General features: G+C 44.0%; 1 protein-coding gene across 3 annotated transcripts in view; it reads left to right on the top strand.

The window, feature by feature from the left end:
• The window catches only part of LOC106588997 (CUB and sushi domain-containing protein 3), a 746,396-nt gene that overhangs the window by 700,312 nt on the left and 27,301 nt on the right, over positions 1-18,783 (top strand). For all 3 annotated transcript variants that reach the window (XM_045709277.1, XM_014178612.2, XM_014178611.2), the window contains 3 exons: positions 687-860; positions 9,633-9,806; positions 18,619-18,692. In XM_045709277.1, coding sequence (XP_045565233.1) covers positions 687-860; positions 9,633-9,806; positions 18,619-18,692 — 422 coding nt within the window. The remainder of the gene's footprint in view (positions 1-686; positions 861-9,632; positions 9,807-18,618; positions 18,693-18,783) is intronic.

Here is an 18,783-nt window from a genome sequence, read left to right as displayed (position 1 = left end):
TACAGTGATAACGAGAGTTAAGTAAAGTATGATTCGTGCCTAATTGATTCATGATATCCTTACAGGGATAATGAGGGTTAAGTAAAGTATGATTCGTGCCTAATTGATTCATGATATCCCTACAGGGATAATGAGGGTTAAGTAAAGTGTGATTCATGCCTAATTGATTCATGATATCCATACAGGGATAATGAGGGTTAAGTCAAGTGTGATTCATGCCTAATTGATTAATGATATCCCTACAGGGATAATGAGGGTTAAGTAAGTGAGTAATTCAGCATTGATTAAAGTATTACTTCCCCTCAGAGTAAACGCCCTCTCGCCTCCCTCCCTCCCTCCCTCCCTCCCTCCCTCCCTCCCTCCCTCCCTCCCTCCCTCCCTCCCTCCCTCCCTCCCTCCCTCCCTCCCTCCCCTCTCTATCGCTCTCTCTCTCTCCTCTCTCTACCCCTCTCTCTCTTGCTTCTCCTTTCTCTCCTCCTCCTCTCTCTCTCTCTCCCTCCCCTCTCTCTCTTCCTCCCTCCTCTCTCCTCCCCCGCTCTCCTTCTCTCTCCCTATTCTCTCTCCTCTCTCCCTCTCCCCTCTCTCCTCCTCTTTCTCCCTATACTCTCTTCCACTACAACCACCCTCTTTCTCACCCCTCTCTCCGCTCTTCTCCCCCCTCACCCCCTTCCCCTCTCCACCCATAGCGGTGACCTGCGCAGCACCCTCTGCCATCTCCAACGGAGTCCTGGAGGGTACAGACTTTGAGTGGGGCACCAGCGTGAGCTACAGTTGCTCCCCAGGGTATGAGCTGTCATTCCCTGCCATTCTCACCTGCGTGGGCAACGGCACCTGGAACGGAATGGTGCCTCAGTGCCTACGTGAGTAACATCTCTCCTCTCCACTCGTGTTATTTTGTTATCTTGCTCTCTCTCTCTTTCTCTCTCTCTCTGTCTCTCTCTCTTTCTCTCTCGCTCTCTCACTCGCTCTCTCGCTCCCTCTTTTCCACTCTCTTGCACATCGATGCAGCTTCACTCTCTCTGCAGTAGAACTAACACATCGATGCAGCTTCATTCTCTCTGCAGTAGAACTAACACATCGATGCAGCTTCACTCTCTCTGCAGTAGAACTAACACATCGATGTACCTTCACTCTCTCTGCAGTAGAACTAACACATCGATGTACCTTCACTCTCTCTGCAGTAGAACTAACACATCGATGTACCTTCACACTCTCTGCAGTAGAACTAACACATCGATGCAGCTTCACTCTCTCTGCAGTAGAACTAACACATCGATGTACCTTCACTCTCTCTGCAGTAGAACTAACACATCGATGTACCTTCACTCTCTCTGCAGTAGAACTAACACATCGATGTATCTTCACACTCTCTGCAGTAGAACTAACACATCGATGTACCTTCACTCTCTCTGCAGTAGAACTAACACATCGATGCAACTTCACTCTCTCTGCAGTAGAACTAACACATCGATGTATCTTCACACTCTCTGCAGTAGAACTAACACATCGATGTACCTTCCCTCTCTGCAGTAGAACTAACACATCGATGCAGCTTCACTCTCTCTGCAGTAGAACGAACACATCGATGTACCTTCACTCTCTGCAGTAGAACTAACACATCGATGCAACTTCACTCTCTCTGCAGTAGAACTAACACATCGATGTGCCTTCACTCTCTCTGCAGTAGAACTAACACATCGATGCAACTTCACTCTCTCTGCAGTAGAACTAACACATCGATGCAACTTCACTCTCTCTGCAGTAGAACTAACACATCGATGCAACTTCACTCTCTCTGCAGTAGAACTAACACATCGATGCAACTTCACTCTCTCTGCAGTAGAACTAACACATCGATGCAACTTCACTCTCTCTGCAGTAGAACTAACACATCGATGCAACTTCACTCTCTCTGCAGTAGAACTAACACATTTTGTTGTGTTCTTGTTTCCTTGTTTCAGTTTGATGTCCACTCAGTAAGATGTCCACTCTACAGTTGTATGACTATAGTCAGTTACAGAGATTAATCTTTTAGTTTTTCTAAACCAATTTCCTAATCTTTATTAGAAACAACAGGTTAATATCAGGGTAACGACAGGAAAATAACAGGAAATGACAGGGAAATAACACGGTAACGACAGGGAAATAACACGGTAACGACAGGGAAATAACACGGTAACGACAGGGAAATAACGGGGTAACGACAGGGAAATAACACGTTAACGACAGGGAAATAATGGGGTAACGGCAGGGAAATAACGGGGTAACGACAGGGAAATAACGGGGTGACGACAGGGAAATAACACGGTAACGACAGGGAAATAACACGTTAACGACAGGGAAATAATGGGGTAACGGCAGGGAAATAACGGGGTAACGACAGGGAAATAACGGGGTGACGACAGGGAAATAACTGGGTAACGACAGGGAGCTAACAGGAAACGACAGGGAAATAACGGGGTAACGACAGGGAAATAACGGGGTAACGACAGGGAAATAACGGGGTAACGACAGGGAAATAACTGGGTAACGACAGGGAAATAACATTGTAATGACAGGTAAATAATATGGTAACGACAGGGAAATAACTGGGTAACGACAGGGAAATAACGGGGTAACGACAGGGAAATAACTGGGTAATGACAGGGAAATAACAGAAAAAGAACAGGGAAATAACAGAAAAAGAACAGGGAAATAACATGGTAACGACAGGGAAATAACATGGTAACGACAGGGAAAGAACAGGGTAACAATAGGGAAAGAACAGGGTAACAATAGGGAAATAACATTGTAACGGCAGGGAAAGAACAGGGTAACAATAGGGAAAGTACAGGGTAACAATAGGGAAATAACACAGTAACTACATGGCAACAACGCCATAATAACCCGTTTATAGTTAGTATGTAGCTGCTAAATAAAGATTTAAAGTGTGCCAAAAGGATATACAGTGTGAAAAATGTTCCTGGTTATATTGAAACAATTATTAAGAACTTAAGAACTATAAATAATAGAGGATAACAAGCATAACTTATGTACTAAGTATTCAAGGCCCTTTTCACCTCTTCTCATTAGCACCATTTACAATGTACTTGAGAAACTACGTAGGGCAACCACAATACTTCACTTTTGGGTCTTTTGCTCGTAGTTCATAGTTATCCAGTCCTTAAAGGTGTTGTGCAAACAGGTACATGTACCATGTTGTTATTGACTATACATAAGTAATTATGTTTGTCACCGCTACTTCAATCATAGTTTTACTGTGCCTATGGTGTTTCAACACTGTATTCTAAAGCAAACTCTGTTCCCCTGTTATCATGTTCACAAATGATACTTTCTCTATAGTTCCAGTGGTGCTTGGGCCCGCATTATCCCTTGTTAATTAATGGGGACCGCGACCTCATTGGCCCGAGAGACGCATAGCGATGACAGGTGACCACTCAGGGACAGGTGTAAACATCACCTGACCATGGTGCTCACCTCTGCACCTGCCATCGTCGTCCGGGAAACCAAACAGAAACACTCCTGTCTCTCTCACACTCTTTCTCCTTCAAATTCTTAGAATGTGATACTAGCAAGACTAGAATATATATATATATATATATATATATATATATATATATATATATATATATATATATATATATATATATATATTTTGCGCTAAATACACTTTAAGAGACCTGGCCTTAACGTGTAGGGGATAGTAAATCCCTTACTACATCCTACTGTGCCCCCTGCTAGAGCTGTGTGACCTAGAACAGGCCGGGGCAACAGTCACCAGGCAAACGTTTCCTGGAATAGTGGTTAGGCAACTTCACAATGCTCTGTGATACGTTTCGTTCCCTAGAGAGGAGACAAGTAGCCATGTTAGTGGATAGATTTATCTCGTTTTAAGTTGATACCCTCCTCATCCATTATAATGTACTAGTTATAGATGATGTAGTTTTTAATAAAAACATACATGCACCCTGTAGACCTTAGATACAGAATGTGTGTGTTGTTTTGGGGTGTCTTGTATCTGACAATGGGAGCTACGGTTTCTGTTTAATAAACAGTCTTTCTAAGAAAGTACATTCTATATCAGTATAGACATTGCTACTGAGAACAGGTGAAAAGGGCCTTCACTACTTTCTACATAACTTATTATCCTCTATTACACATCGTTTTTAAAGATGGAGTTCGCAGTAGGGGAAAATAGTGCCACTGTCCGCCCTAAAGCCGTTGTTTTTGTTTTGTTGACGAAGCAGAGGAGCATCGAGCAACGGGGTAAACAGTTTTGCACTACTTCTTTGTTGTTGCAATATTGCAAATGGACATGACAGTTTCACCATTAAGGATTCTAGCTATAAGTAATATATAATTGTTTCTACATAACAACCAAGACAATTCATCACACTTTATATAGTTATTTAGCAGCTAGGTACTATTACTGCGATGTTACCGTGTTACTTCCCTGTTTCTTATTACTTCCCTGTCGTTACCGTGTTACTTCCCTGTCGTTACCGTGTTACTTCCCTGTCGTTACCGTGTTACTTCCCTGTTTCTTATTATTTCCCTGTCGTTACCGTGTTACTTCCCTGTCATTACCGTGTTACTTCCCTGTCGTTACCGTGTTACTTCCTTGTCATTACCGTGTTACTTCCCTGTCATTACCGTGTTATTTCCCTGTCGTTACCGTCTTACTTCCCTGTCGTTACCGTGTTACTTCCCTGTCATTACCGTGTTATTTCCCTGTCGTTACCGTGTTACTTCCCTGTCATTACCGTGTTACTTCCCTGTCGTTACCGTGTTACTTCCCTGTCATTACCGTGTTACTTCCCTGTCATTACCGTGTTATTTCCCTGTCGTTACCGTGTTACTTCCCTGTCGTTACCGTGTTACTTCCCTGTCGTTACCGTGTTACTTCCCTGTCGTTACCGTGTTACTTCCCTGTCGTTACCGTCTTACTTCCCTGTCGTTACCGTGTTACTTCCCTGTCGTTACCGTGTTACTTCCCTGTCGTTACGTGTTACTTCCCTGTCGTTACCGTGTTACTTCCCTGTCGTTACCGTGTTACTTCCCTGTCGTTACCGTGTTACTTCCCTGTCGTTACCGTGTTACTTCCCTGTAGTTACCGTGTTATTTCCCTGTCGTTACCGTGTTACTTCCCTGTCTTTACCGTGTTACTTCCCTGTAGTTACCGTGTTACTTCCCTGTCGTTACCGTGTTACTTCCCTGTTTCTTATTATTTCCCTGTCGTTACCGTGTTACTTCCCTGTCATTACCGTGTTACTTCCCTGTCGTTACCGTGTTACTTCCCTGTCGTTACCGTGTTACTTCCCTGTTTCTTATTATTTCCCTGTTGTTACCGTGTTACTTCCCTGTTTCTTATTATTTCCCTGTTGTTACCGTGTTACTTCCCTGTCGTTACCGTGTTACTTCCCTGTCGTTACCGTGTTACTTCCCTGTCGTTACCGTGTTACTTCCCTGTCATTACCGTGTTACTTCCCTGTTGTTACCGTCTTACTTCCCTGTCGTTACCGTGGTACTTCCCTGTTTCTTAATATTTCCCTGTCGTTACCGTGTTACTTCCCTGTCGTTACCGTGTTACTTCCCTGTTGTTACCGTCTTACTTCCCTGTCGTTACCGTGTTACTTCCCTGTTTCTTATTATTTCCCTGTCGTTACCGTGTTACTTCCCTGTCGTTACCGTGTTACTTCCCTGTCGTTACCGTGTTACTTCCCTGTCGTTACCGTGTTACTTCCCTGTCGTTACCGTGTTACTTCCCTGTCGTTACTGTGTTACTTCCCTGTCGTTACCGTCTTACTTCCCTGTCATTACCGTGTTACTTCCCTGTCGTTACCGTGTTACTTCCCTGTCGTTACGTGTTACTTCCCTGTCGTTACCGTGTTACTTCCCTGTCGTTACCGTGTTACTTCCCTGTCGTTACCGTGTTACTTCCCTGTCGTTACCGTGTTACTTCCCTGTAGTTACCGTGTTATTTCCCTGTCGTTACCGTGTTACTTCCCTGTCTTTACCGTGTTACTTCCCTGTAGTTACCGTGTTACTTCCCTGTCGTTACCGTGTTACTTCCCTGTTTCTTATTATTTCCCTGTCGTTACCGTGTTACTTCCCTGTCATTACCGTGTTACTTCCCTGTCGTTACCGTGTTACTTCCCTGTCGTTACCGTGTTACTTCCCTGTTTCTTATTATTTCCCTGTTGTTACCGTGTTACTTCCCTGTTTCTTATTATTTCCCTGTTGTTACCGTGTTACTTCCCTGTCGTTACCGTGTTACTTCCCTGTCGTTACCGTGTTACTTCCCTGTCATTACCGTGTTACTTCCCTGTTTCTTATTATTTCCCTGTCGTTACCGTGTTACTTCCCTGTCGTTACCGTGTTACTTCCCTGTCGTTACCGTGTTACTTCCCTGTTGTTACCGTCTTACTTCCCTGTCGTTACCGTGTTACTTCCCTGTTTCTTATTATTTCCCTGTCGTTACCGTGTTACTTCCCTGTCGTTACCGTGTTACTTCCCTGTCATTACCGTGTTACTTCCCTGTCATTACCGTGTTACTTCCCTGTCGTTACCGTGTTACTTCCCTGTCGTTACCGTCATACTTCCCTGTCGTTACCGTGTTACTTCCCTGTCATTACCGTGTTACTTCCCTGTTGTTACCGTGTTACTTCCCTGTCGTTACCGTGTTACTTCCCTGTCATTACCGTGTTATTTCCCTGTCGTTACCGTCTTACTTCCCTGTCATTACCGTGTTACTTCCCTGTCGTTACCGTGTTACTTCCCTGTCGTTACCGTCTTACTTCCCTGTCATTACCGTGTTACTTCCCTGTCGTTACCGTGTTACTTCCCTGTCGTTACGTGTTACTTCCCTGTCGTTACCGTGTTACTTCCCTGTCGTTACCGTGTTACTTCCCTGTAGTTACCGTGTTATTTCCCTGTCGTTACCGTGTTACTTCCCTGTCGTTACCGTGTTACTTCCCTGTCGTTACCGTGTTACTTCCCTGTCGTTACCGTGTTACTTCCCTGTCGTTACCGTGTTATTTCCCTGTTTCTTATTATTTCCCTGTCGTTTTGGTGTTACTTCCCTGTCGTTACCGTATTACTTCCCTGTCGTTACCGTGTAACTTCCCTATAGTTTCCTGTTATTTCCCAGTCGTTTTCTGTTATTTCCCTTTGGTTACTGTAATATTTCCTGGTTGTTACTGTGTTATTTCCCTGTCATTTCCTGTTATATCAGCACTGCACACTAAAGTGCCTCTGGTCTTTTCATTTTTTCATTTTTTTTTCATGCAGGTGATCTGGGTATCTGACACTGTAGTGAAACAAATGGCTGCAGAATTAATGCTACACTGTCATCTTGCTCGCCTCTGTAAAGGAACAAACCAAGGTTATTTTTGTCATTGGTTGATTGACTGACAGCTGAGTTAGAGGAGGAAGCGCCCATTCATAAGGTCCTTGGTCTGGTCTGACGATCTTCCACCCGTTTTAGGGACATCAGTCAAACTCAATCATTTCGGCAATAACTTTCGGCATCACTTTAATTTGACCCAAAACGAGGGCGGAACAAGGGGGAACTCGATGTACTGCAGATTAGATAGTAAATTGATTTGAAAAGACTAGCAGATGCCTCCCATTAAAGGGCAGGTAACAGGAGGTGGGAGGCTTACACCATGATGAACAGCTGTGCCCAATGATAGACAGGCACCAAAAAAGTGTGACCAAGTCTCTCACACACACACACACACACACACACACACACACACACACACACACACACACACACACACACACACAGCAATCACCCTCATACACAAACCAAAACTGTCCAAACACACACAGATCTGAAGGGAACTCGTCTCCAAAGTTACAATGTCAATACGTGTTGCAGGCTGGGTTCACAAACGCAACCGGTTTGTGAAAGCCTTGTTTTTAAAAGCTTCAGAGTTTTGCTGAGACAAGGCTTCAGTCCCGTTATTAGTCATTATAAATAATAGTGTAATTAAGTGTGTTTTTCTCTCCACCATCTGTCACGACTCAGATAACCTTAGAAGGCCTATTTGAACATCAGAGGATCCGGCCATCTATCTTACACCTATTGAGGATTCTCTCTCTAGCGAGCCAGGGAATCATAATAACTCAGACTTATTAAGAAGGCCTATTTGAATATCAGAGGACCCAACCATCAATTCTACACCTAGAGAATTGTCTCTATACAGAAAGAGACCCAGGGAATCATAATTCACCCACCCGACTCAGTATTTAGTTTTCCTACTTGTCACTTAGCCGTACCCTGTCTGTCCAGCTCTGTATGACAGAGAGAGTGAGTGAAGGACAGAGGGGGTAATCTGCGCATAATTATTGAGTTCTTAACTGCCTGCCCCAGTGGGACATCAGGCAGAGCTTCAAACGTGATCGGGTGGAAGGGTGGAGGGGGTGAAGGGGAGGAGGAGGTGGAGGGGGTTGAAGTGGAGGGGGTGAAGGGGAGGAGGTGGAGGCGGTGAAGGGGAGGAGGAGATGAAGGGGAGGAGGAGATGGAGGGGTAAAGGGGAGGAGGAGAAGGGGTGAAGGGGAGGAGAAGGTGGAGGGGGTGAAGGGGAGGTGGATGTGGAGAGGGTGAAGGGGAGGAGGAGGTGGAGGGGGTGAAGGGGAGGTGGAGGTGGAGGGGTGAAGGGGAGGAGGAGGTGGAGGGGGTGAAGGGGAGGAGGAGGTGGAGGGGGTGAAGGGGAGGTGGAGGTGGAGGGGTGAAGGGGAGGAGGAGGTGAAGGGAAGAGCAGGTTAAAAGGTCCACAAGGTACAGTAGTTCTAAATCCTCACCCTTCAGAACACGGAAGCGTGTACAGCAGCAGCAGAGGCTACAGAAACTTTGGCTCCAATGGGAATGAACTAAAGATTGGCTGCCTGTGACTTTGTAATCTTGCAGGCAGCACACTTTTTTTTGTTCTTCTTCTTCTTATCTTCTTCTCTCTCTCTACGTCTCTGTTCTCTGCTCTCTCTGCTCTCTCAACCCCTTGCTCTGTTCTCTACTCGCTCTTCCTCTCTTTTTTATATCTTGACAGCGTATCTATTATTCATCAAGAAAAAGTCAAGTTTGTAGTCCTCCTAGTTCCCAGACAGTAAGAGAGGGAGTCTTGTTTGGCACATTTATAATGTATCGGCGGAGTGTGAAGGCCACATCTATTATTGATTCTTCCTGGACAGACCAAGTGTTTGCTGGACAGCCACTGATGGTCAGTGCTCAATGACCGCTTTGAGCCCATTGAGGGACGATGTCATTCATGTTAGTCTGGTCTGTAAGACTCCGTCTTCTCCTCCACTGGTGCCTGCCAGGATCACAGATACAACCAGAAATTCAATCTAACCCTCATTGGGGTAAAAACGGGCTAATATTGCTCTTGTGTATTTCTGGAATGTTCATTTCGATCTGTAAGGATCACAGAGAGATACTGTGGCAGGAGGAGTTCAATGACATTGATCCTGTGTGTTTTTTGTTGTGGTTGTTTCTGATTCGATCTGGTCAGATTTCTCACTCTCTTCAATAAAAACCGCACTGGGGGGAAAACACAGTAACATTGTTCCTGTGTGGGTTTTTTTAATGCTCATTTTGATCTGCTCATCTTGCTCTGCTGTTGTTGTAGCCAAGTTCTGTGGGGACCCTGGTGTGCCTGCCTATGGCTCCAGAGAGGGCCTCAGCTTCATCTATCAATCAGAGGTGTCGTTCAGCTGTAGCGCCCCCTATATCCCGGTGGGCTCCACTACACGCTTGTGCCAGGCCGATGGCTCCTGGAGCGGATTCCAGCCTCGCTGTATAGGTAAGCATCTACTCTCTCTCTCTCTTGTGTGTGTGTGTGTGTGTGTGTGTGTGTGTGTGTGTGTGTGTGTGTGTGTGTGTGTGCATGCCTGTGCTTCTCTTTATTCCTGGGGAGTTCATCTCTAACATCTTTCCAGCGTTATTTGCCTTAAAGCACAGCTTGTAGTATTTAATAACGTCAAACAACAATGTCCTCCCTCTGACACACAGGCTATACCCAGGCCACCCTACTTATACCAAGGCTGCGTCTCAAATGGAACTTCCTTTTCCCTATATAGTGCACTACTTTTGACCAGAGCCCTATGGGCCCAGATCAAACATAGTGCACTATATGGGTGCCATTTGATACACAGCACAAACCTCAACACATCTCTTATTGATGAGATCATTCCAGAAAAGGCAGGGTCATTCCTTTTAAAGGGAGAGCGCGTATCACAGGAGAAGAGCCCAGATATGAAATGGCTGTAGGGGGATTCAGTTCCATCAGGGGAACACGTTAGTGACATTCCCCTGGCCCTAGCTTTCAGAGTTGGCTGGTATCATTGTCTAGCTAGACAGAAGTTTCTATTTTCAGTGCTGTAACGTAGGACATTCTTTTCATGAGGGTAAGGAATTTGGGAAACGTACCAAAAATAGGACACAACTAACTAAAACTTGTTTGCCTTGTTTTTAACTTTGCTAGATGGACATGTCAACTCAATATAGTTGTTTTAACTACCTGGTAAGAGTGCTCTGGTGTTTTTTTATATCCTACAAGTTTAGCCTCCAATTCCTTTGTTAAAGCTACAAGCCTGGGAAAACTGAAGAGCACCTTATTATATCAACTGTTATTACTGTCCCAGAGCATATAGGTTCTATACTGTTATTACTATCCCAGAGCATATAGATTCTATACTGTTATTACTGTCCCAGAGCATATAGATTCTATACTGTTATTACTGTCCCAGAGCATATAGGCTCTATACTGTTATTACTGTCCCAGAGCATATAGGTTCTATACTGTTATTACTGTCCCAGAGCATATAGGTTCTATACTGTTATTACTGTCCCAGAGCATATAGGTTCTATACTGTTATTACTGTCCCAGAGCATATAGGCTCTATACTGTTATTACTGTCCCAGAGCATATAGATTCTATACTGTTATTACTGTCCCAGAGCATATAGATTCTATACTTCTGCTTTCACCTTAATTAGTGCTCATTGTCTGGTCTGGAAAACCAGGGCTATACTGTACATGAGTCTGTCTTCCTGAAGAGTCTGGGAGTGCGTCCCAAATGGAACCCTATTCTGTATGGGCCCTGGTCAAAAGTAGTGCACTACTTTTGGCCAAAATCTATCCAGGTGAGATGAGCTCTTTTTTTGTATGGAGGTCTATGAGAGTGTTGAATTATTTGAGATTTATTTGATCTAATTGAAGTTATGCTGTTATAAATGTAGTGATACGTAGATGCATTCCGGCAAGTTTGAAAAACGTCTTAGTTGTGTCTGTTGTTCATCCGTGTATCTGCCCTCTCATTGGCTAGAATAGTCCCACCTGATCTCGCCTGTCTTCAATCATGTATTTCCATTGTTAGAGCAGCCACTCAGCTATCTTGTCAGTATAATAGATCATCTTTGACTATATAGAGAATAGGGTGCCATTAATATAATAGATCATCTTTGACTATAGAGAGAATAGGGTGCCATTTGTGACAGAACCTGGCAGTACAATAGCTGGTTAAATAATTCAACACCTAATGCAGAGAAATAACCAGTAGGGGTTTGAACATCTACTAACGCAGAGAAATAACCAGTAGGGGTTTGAATATCTCCTAACGTAGAGAAATAACCAGTTGGGGTTTGAATATCTCCTAACGCAGAGAAATAACCAGTAGGGGTTTGAATATCTCCTAACGTAGAGAAATAACCAGTTGGGGTTTGAATATCTCCTAACGTAGAGAAATAACCAGTTGGGGTTTGAATATCTCCTAACGCAGAGAAATAACCAGTAGGGGTTTGAATATCTCCTAACGTAGAGAAATAACCAGTTGGGGTTTGAATATCTCCTAACGTAGAGAAATAACCAGTTGGGGTTTGAACATCTCCTGACGCAGAGAAATAACCTTCTCAAAATATCTCAGCTCCCTTTATAGTGCGAAAGGCAGCAGCATCCGTGTGATGACTCAGAGAGTTGTGGTGGGTATTGATCAACAGGCCTTTTTAAAGAACCAACCACACAATCTGGATAGATTTAGGGCCAGTTTCCCCAGACACTTTTTTAGTCTAAGGCTAAATATGTAGGCTTAGGTTCAATTGAAATTGTCCAATGGAATTTGTACCAAATGGCAGCTTATTCTGTATATACACTGAGTGTACAAAACACTAAGAACACCTGCTCTTTCCATGACATAGACTGACCAGGTGAATCCAGGTGAAAGCAATGATCCCTTATTGATGTCACTTATTAAATCCACTTCAATCAGTGTAGATGGAAAGGAGGAGACAGGTTGAGGAAGGATTTTTAAGCCTTGAGACAATTGAGACATGGATTGTGTATGTGTGCCATTCAGAGGGTGAATAAGAAAGACAAAAGATTTAAATGCCTTTGAACGGGGTATGGCAGTAGGTGCCAGGCACACTGTTTGTGTCAAAAACTGCAATGATGCTGGGTTTTTCATGCTCAACAGTTTCCCATGTGTATCAAGAATGGTCCACCACCCAAAGGACATCCAGCCAACTTGATACAACTGTGGGAAGCATTGGAGTCTATGGAATGCTTTAGACACCTTGTAGAGTCCATTCCCTGACGAATTATGCTGTTCTGAGGGCAAAAAGGGGGGGGTGCAACTCAATATTAGGAAGGGGGTTTTACTGCTTTGTACACTCAGTGTAGTACATTTCATTTGACTAGAGCTCTATGGACCTTGGTCAAAAATAGTACACCATATAAGGAATAGGGTGCCATTTGGGACTCTGACGTAATCTGTGTCTGGAAAACCGGCCCCTAGGCTTCATAGTCACACATATACATACTGTATGTGTTTAATACCCTCCCTTTCCTGTCATCCAAACCTTACCTGCTGTCTACATATCTGTAAATATATATCTATTGTCTGTCAGCCTCCTGAATACTGACCTTATCTGGTTAAGCTCCAGGTCCCTGAAGGAGACATTCAACAGAACTCCTCACATCAATATGACTAAACGGTCTTAATTTCACTAATTGAATATTCAAGTCATTGGCACACTTGTCACTGGATTATTAGAACATTAGCAACAAGTCAATTGTTATCTATTTAAATACAATGGATAGTTTCATTAAAATGATAAAATTACATATTGGTTTCCTTTCCCTGTAAGCAGTCTATGGACAAGGTATGACAGAAATCCATGCTTTGGTTTAGTTTCCGTGCACTGTTTCCACACACTAACATTTTAGCATTTGTGGCACAAATGGAAATGTGCCAGAGAAACTAAACCAAATCATGGATTGCTGTCATACCTTGTCCATAGACTGCTTACAGGGTATGTCATTTTGTAATTTGTAAACTACAGTGCCTTCAGAAACTAATCATACCCCTCGACTTATTCCACATTTTGTTGTGTTGCAGCCTGAATTCAAAATGGATGAAATATTTTTTTCTCACCCATCTACACACAATACTACATTGTGACAAAGTGAAAACATGTCTTTAGAAATTGTATTGAAAATTAAATACAGAAATATCTCATGTATTTACACCCCTGAGTATTCACACTGTCAGACGATTGCTAGGAGTGGTGGTAGGAGTCAGGCGCAGAGAGCAGAGGTACGGAACTGTGTGTTTATTTTAATCAAAAACACAACACGAACAACGCCAACACAAACGGCGTGGAAAAAATGCCAAGTGCCCAAAACAGGTGCACAGCCAGCCTACAATATCCCAGTCGTAAATCGCCAGCACATCCAATGCAAAAACACAACCTGACGCTAAAATAATCCCGCACAACACTGGGCGGGCTAACCAGGCTTAAATAACCAAAATCTAAAGACAAATGAGGAACAGGTGCAAACAATAAGACAAACCAAACGAAAAGGGAAAAAGGATCAGCGGCGGCTAGTAGGTCGGTGACGACGACCGCCGAGCGCCGCCCGAGCAGGCAGGGGAGCCACCTTCGGTGGGATTCGTGACACACACCCCTGAGTCAATACTTTGAAGCAGCTTTGGCCGCCATTGCAGCTGTGAGGCTTCCTTCTTTTCACTGTAAATTAGGTAAGTATTGTGGAATAATTACAATGTTGTTGATCCAGCCTCAGTTGTCTCCTATCACAGCCATTAAGCTCTGTTTTAAAGTCACCATTGGCCTCATGGTGAAATCCCTGAGATGTTTCCTTCCTCTCTGGCAACTGAGTTAGGAAGGATGCCTGTATCTTTGTAGTAACTGGGTGTTACATCCAAAGTCTAATTAATAACTTCACCATGATATTCAGTGTCTACTTTTATTTTTACCCATCTACCTTCTTTCGACGCATTGGAAAACCTCCCTGGTCTTTGTGGTTGAATCGCTGTTTGAAGTTCACTGCTCGATTGAGGGACCTTACAGATAATTGTATATGTGGGGTAAAGAGATGAGGTAGTCATTCAAAAATCATGATAAACACTATTATTGCACACATTATTGCACACAGAGTCCATGCAACTTATTATGTGACTTCTTAAGCCAATTTTTACTCCTGAACTTATATAGGCTTGCCATAACAAAAGGGTTGAATACTTATTGACGCAAGACAGTTCAGCTTTTAATGTTTTATTAATTAGTAAAAATGTAGAAAAGCATAATTCCACTTTGACATTATGGGGGTATTGTGTAGCCCAGGGACAAAACATCAATCAATCAATCAAATGTATTTATAAAGCCCTTTTGACATCAGCCGATGTCACAAAGTGCTATACCCAGCCTAAAACCCAAACAGCAAGCAATGCAGATGTAAGAAGCACGATGGCTAGGAAAAACTCACTAGAAAGGCAGGAACCTAGGAAGAAACCTAGAGAGGAACCAGGCCTTGAGGGGTGGCCAGTCCTCTTCTGGCTCTACCGGGTGGAGATTTTAACAGTACATGTCCAAGATGTTCAAACATTCATAGATGACCAGCAGGCTCAAATAATAATAATCACAGTGGTTGTAGAGGGTGCAACAGGTCAGCACCTCAGGAGAAAATGCCAGTTGGCTTTTCATAGCCGATCATTCAGAGTTAGAGACAGCAGGTGCGGTAGAGAGAGTCAAAAACAGCAGGTCCGGGACAAGGTAGCACATCCAGTGAACAGGTCAGGGGTCCATAGCTGCAAGCAGAACAGTTAAAACTGAAGTGGCAGCATGAACAATCCATGAGCTTCAATGATCAGATGTGATTGACCTATAGGGGTGTCATGCTGAAATGCGGTAAATGTTGCGGCTGGCCTCCCGAGTGGCGTAGTGGTCTAAGGCAGTGCATCACAGTGCTAGCTGTGCCACTAGAGATTCTGGGTTCAAGTCCAGGCTCTGTCGCATGCTGGCCGTGACCGGGAGACCCATGGGGCGTCGTCCGGGTTAGGGGAGAGTTTGGCCGGCAGGGATGTCCTTGAACCATGAACCATCATGCACTAGCAGCTCCTGTGGCGGGCCAGGCGCAATGCACGCTGACATGGTCGCCAGTTGCACGGTGTTTCCTTCGGAACATTGGTGCGGATGGCTTCCGGGTTAAGTGGGCATTGTGTCAAGAAGCAGTGCGGCTTGGTTGGGTTGTGTTTCGGAGGACGCACGGCTCTCAAACTTCGCCTCTCCATATGGGAGTTGCAGCAATGAGACAAGACTGACAAGACTCCCTGCCTGCAATTGGATACTACGAAATTGGGGAGAAAAAAAATATAAAACATTTTTGGCCTAGTTTTAAGACTAGCTAATTAACTGATTTCAACATTGTCGGTGACATGGCATTGTCAAATTAGTTTTCATAAGCTGTTTATGTCATCTGTTATGGCACTGTTATGAACATGTTATGTAGCTTTTATGACAGAGGGTTCAAAATAATGGTTAACTGTTACCCTATTGAAACTGCATTCTTATGCCATTCCAACAGTTACCTGCAGATCATCATGCCTATAACTGATAAGACATTGACAAAGGAGTCTCATATATTGTTACCACATCATACAATAAAACACATATTGTTTGAGTACACATATCCACACAGACATGATAGGATAAATACTGTGTTCAGAAATATGTAGGCTAGTGTTCATGAAATGTCATATATTCCAAGACGGACCTCTCAGGATGATGAGAATTGCTTGGGATCAGATTTGCCTACTTTGAGTGTGTGTGGAGTGAATGGGGAGGTGTGGGGTGTTATTTATACAGTGAGGGAAAAAAGTATTTGATCCCCTGCTGATTTTGTATGTTTGCCCACTGACAAAGAAATGATCAGTCTATAATTTTAATGGTAGGTTTATTTGAACAGTGAGAGACAGAATAACAACAAAAACGCATGTCAAAAATGTTATAAATTGATTTGCATTTTAATGAGGGAAATAAGTATTTGACCCCCTCTCAATCAGACAGATTTCTGGCTCCCAGGTGTCTTTTATACAGGTAACGAGCTGAGATTAGGAGCACACTCTTAAAGGGAGTGCTCCTAATCTCAGTTTGAAGACCTGTATAAAAGACACCTGTCCACTGAAGCAATCAATCAATCAGATTCCAAACTCTCCACCATGGCCAAGACCAAAGAGCTCTCCAAGGATGTAAGGGACAAGATTGTAGACCTACACAAGGCTGGAATGGGCTACAAGACCATCGCCAAGCGGCTTGGTGAGAAGGTGACAACAGTTGGTGCGATTATTCGCAAATGGAAGAAACACAAAAGAACTGTCAATCTCCCTCGGCCTGGGGCTCCGTGCAATATCTCACCTCGTGGAGTTGCAATGATCATGAGAACGGTGAGGAATCAGCCCATAACTACACGGGAGGATCTTGTCAATGATCTCAAGGCAGCTGGGACCATAATCACCAAGAAAACAATTGGTAACACACTACGCCGTGAAGGACTGAAATCCTGCAGCGCCCGCAAGGTCCCCTTGCTCAAGAATACATATACATGCCCATCTGAAGTTTGCCAATGAACATCTGAATGATTCAGAGGACAACTGGTGAAAGTGTTGTGGTCAGATGAGACCAAAATGGAGCTCTTTGGCATCAACTCAACTCACCGTATTTGGAGGAGGAGGAATGCTGCCTATGACCCCAAGAACACCATCCCCACCGTCAATCATGGAGGTGGAAACATTATGCTTTGGGGGTGTTTTTCTGCTAAGGGGACAGGACAACTTCACCGCATCAAAGGGACGATGGACGGGGCCATGTACCGTCAAATCTTGGGTGAGAATCTCCTTCCCTCAGCCAGGACATTGAAAATGGGTCATGGATGGGTATTCCAGCATGACAATGACCCAAAACACATGGCCAAGGCAACAAAGGAGTGGCTCAAGAAGAAGCACATTAAGGTCCTGGAGTGGCCTAGCCAGTCTCCAGACCTTAATCCCATAGAAAATCCGTGGAGGGAGCTGAAGGTTCGAGTTGCCAAACGTCAGCCTCAAAACCTTAATGACTTGGAGAAGATCTGCAAAGAGGAGTGGGACAAAATCCCCCCTGAGATGTGTGCAAACCTGGTGGCCAACTACAAGAAACGTCTGACCTCTGTGATTGCCAACAAGGGTTTTGCCACCAAGTACTAAGTCATGTTTTGCAGAGGGGTCAAATACTTACTTCCCTCATTAAAATGCTAATCATTTTATAACATTTTTGTCATGTGTTTTTCTGGATTTTTTTGTTGTAAATCTGTATCTCACTGTTCAAATAAACCTACCATTAAAATTATAGACTGATCATTTCTTCTCAAACGTACAAAATCAGCAGGGGATCAAATACTTTTTTCCCTCACTGTATGTGTGTGACTGAGTCTGAGTGTGTTTGTCTGTAGGGGCGGTATGTATATGTCATTGAACCAAAATGAGGTATGTGCAGACAGGCCTCGTTTGACACAGACACAAACTACGGTTTTCCCTCCATCATGTTTAGTTCACACAAACATTTCCCCAGACTGCATTTCTGTTTGATTATGTTGTCATCCAGTAGAGGAGAAAGCTGCGATGGTGTAAGTTATGGCACGTTGCTGTGTGGGTTAACTAGGCTGGCTGTGGTGGTAGTGTGTGCGGCTGTCATTTTCTGAGGCTGCATTGAATCCAGGTCTATGCGTCAGGCCGAGGATGTCCTCTACATCCTAATGATGCTGCTTCCCTCCACACAGCCACACAGCTGGGCCTGACGCTGCTGCAACGCTGCTGTAACACTGCCCCCTGCTGGGTCTTCTGCCTAGCCTATTAAAGACTCTCTTGCTCTCTGGTTGTTATGTGACTACAGTGCCACTGCTCCACTTACGTAAACACACTCGGGAAGAATTGAATTTCTGAGCCACCTTCATAAGCACTCACATATGCACACAAACACACACATAACTCAGTTGTAGGCTGGGTATCACTGCAGTAAGCTATGTTGAATCATTATGGGAACTATAGCTGTTCATGTGGCTGTGACTGTGTCCCAAATGCCTCCCTTTTTAGTCCACTACTTTTGACCAGAGTCCTATGGACACTGGTCAAACATAGTGCACTATAAAGGGAATAGGGTTCCATTTGTGAGGCAGACTGTAAGTCTCAAGTGGCTGGACCCCCAGCCAGTGATACTGTCTATAGGTATATAGTCTATAGGTCTCTAAGATAATTTTATACAAATGTTCCTTTCTCTTGTTCTCCTTAGAACCGACCCGTACTACCTGTGAGAACCCAGGGACACCTCGCTATGGTTCTCTGAACAGAACCTATGGCTTCAAGGTAAGGAGATAACGGCCCTCACTCAAAATCATTGGTTTCGTCCAAAATAGCATCCTATTCCATATGTAGTGCACTACTTTTGACCAGGGCC

Source organism: Salmo salar, chromosome ssa27 (genome assembly GCF_905237065.1).
Source record: "Salmo salar chromosome ssa27, Ssal_v3.1, whole genome shotgun sequence".
NCBI classification, from domain to species: Eukaryota; Metazoa; Chordata; class Actinopteri; order Salmoniformes; family Salmonidae; genus Salmo; species Salmo salar.
The sequence above is the reverse complement of the archived record's forward strand: the minus strand, read 5'-3'. Positions and strand labels throughout refer to the sequence as shown.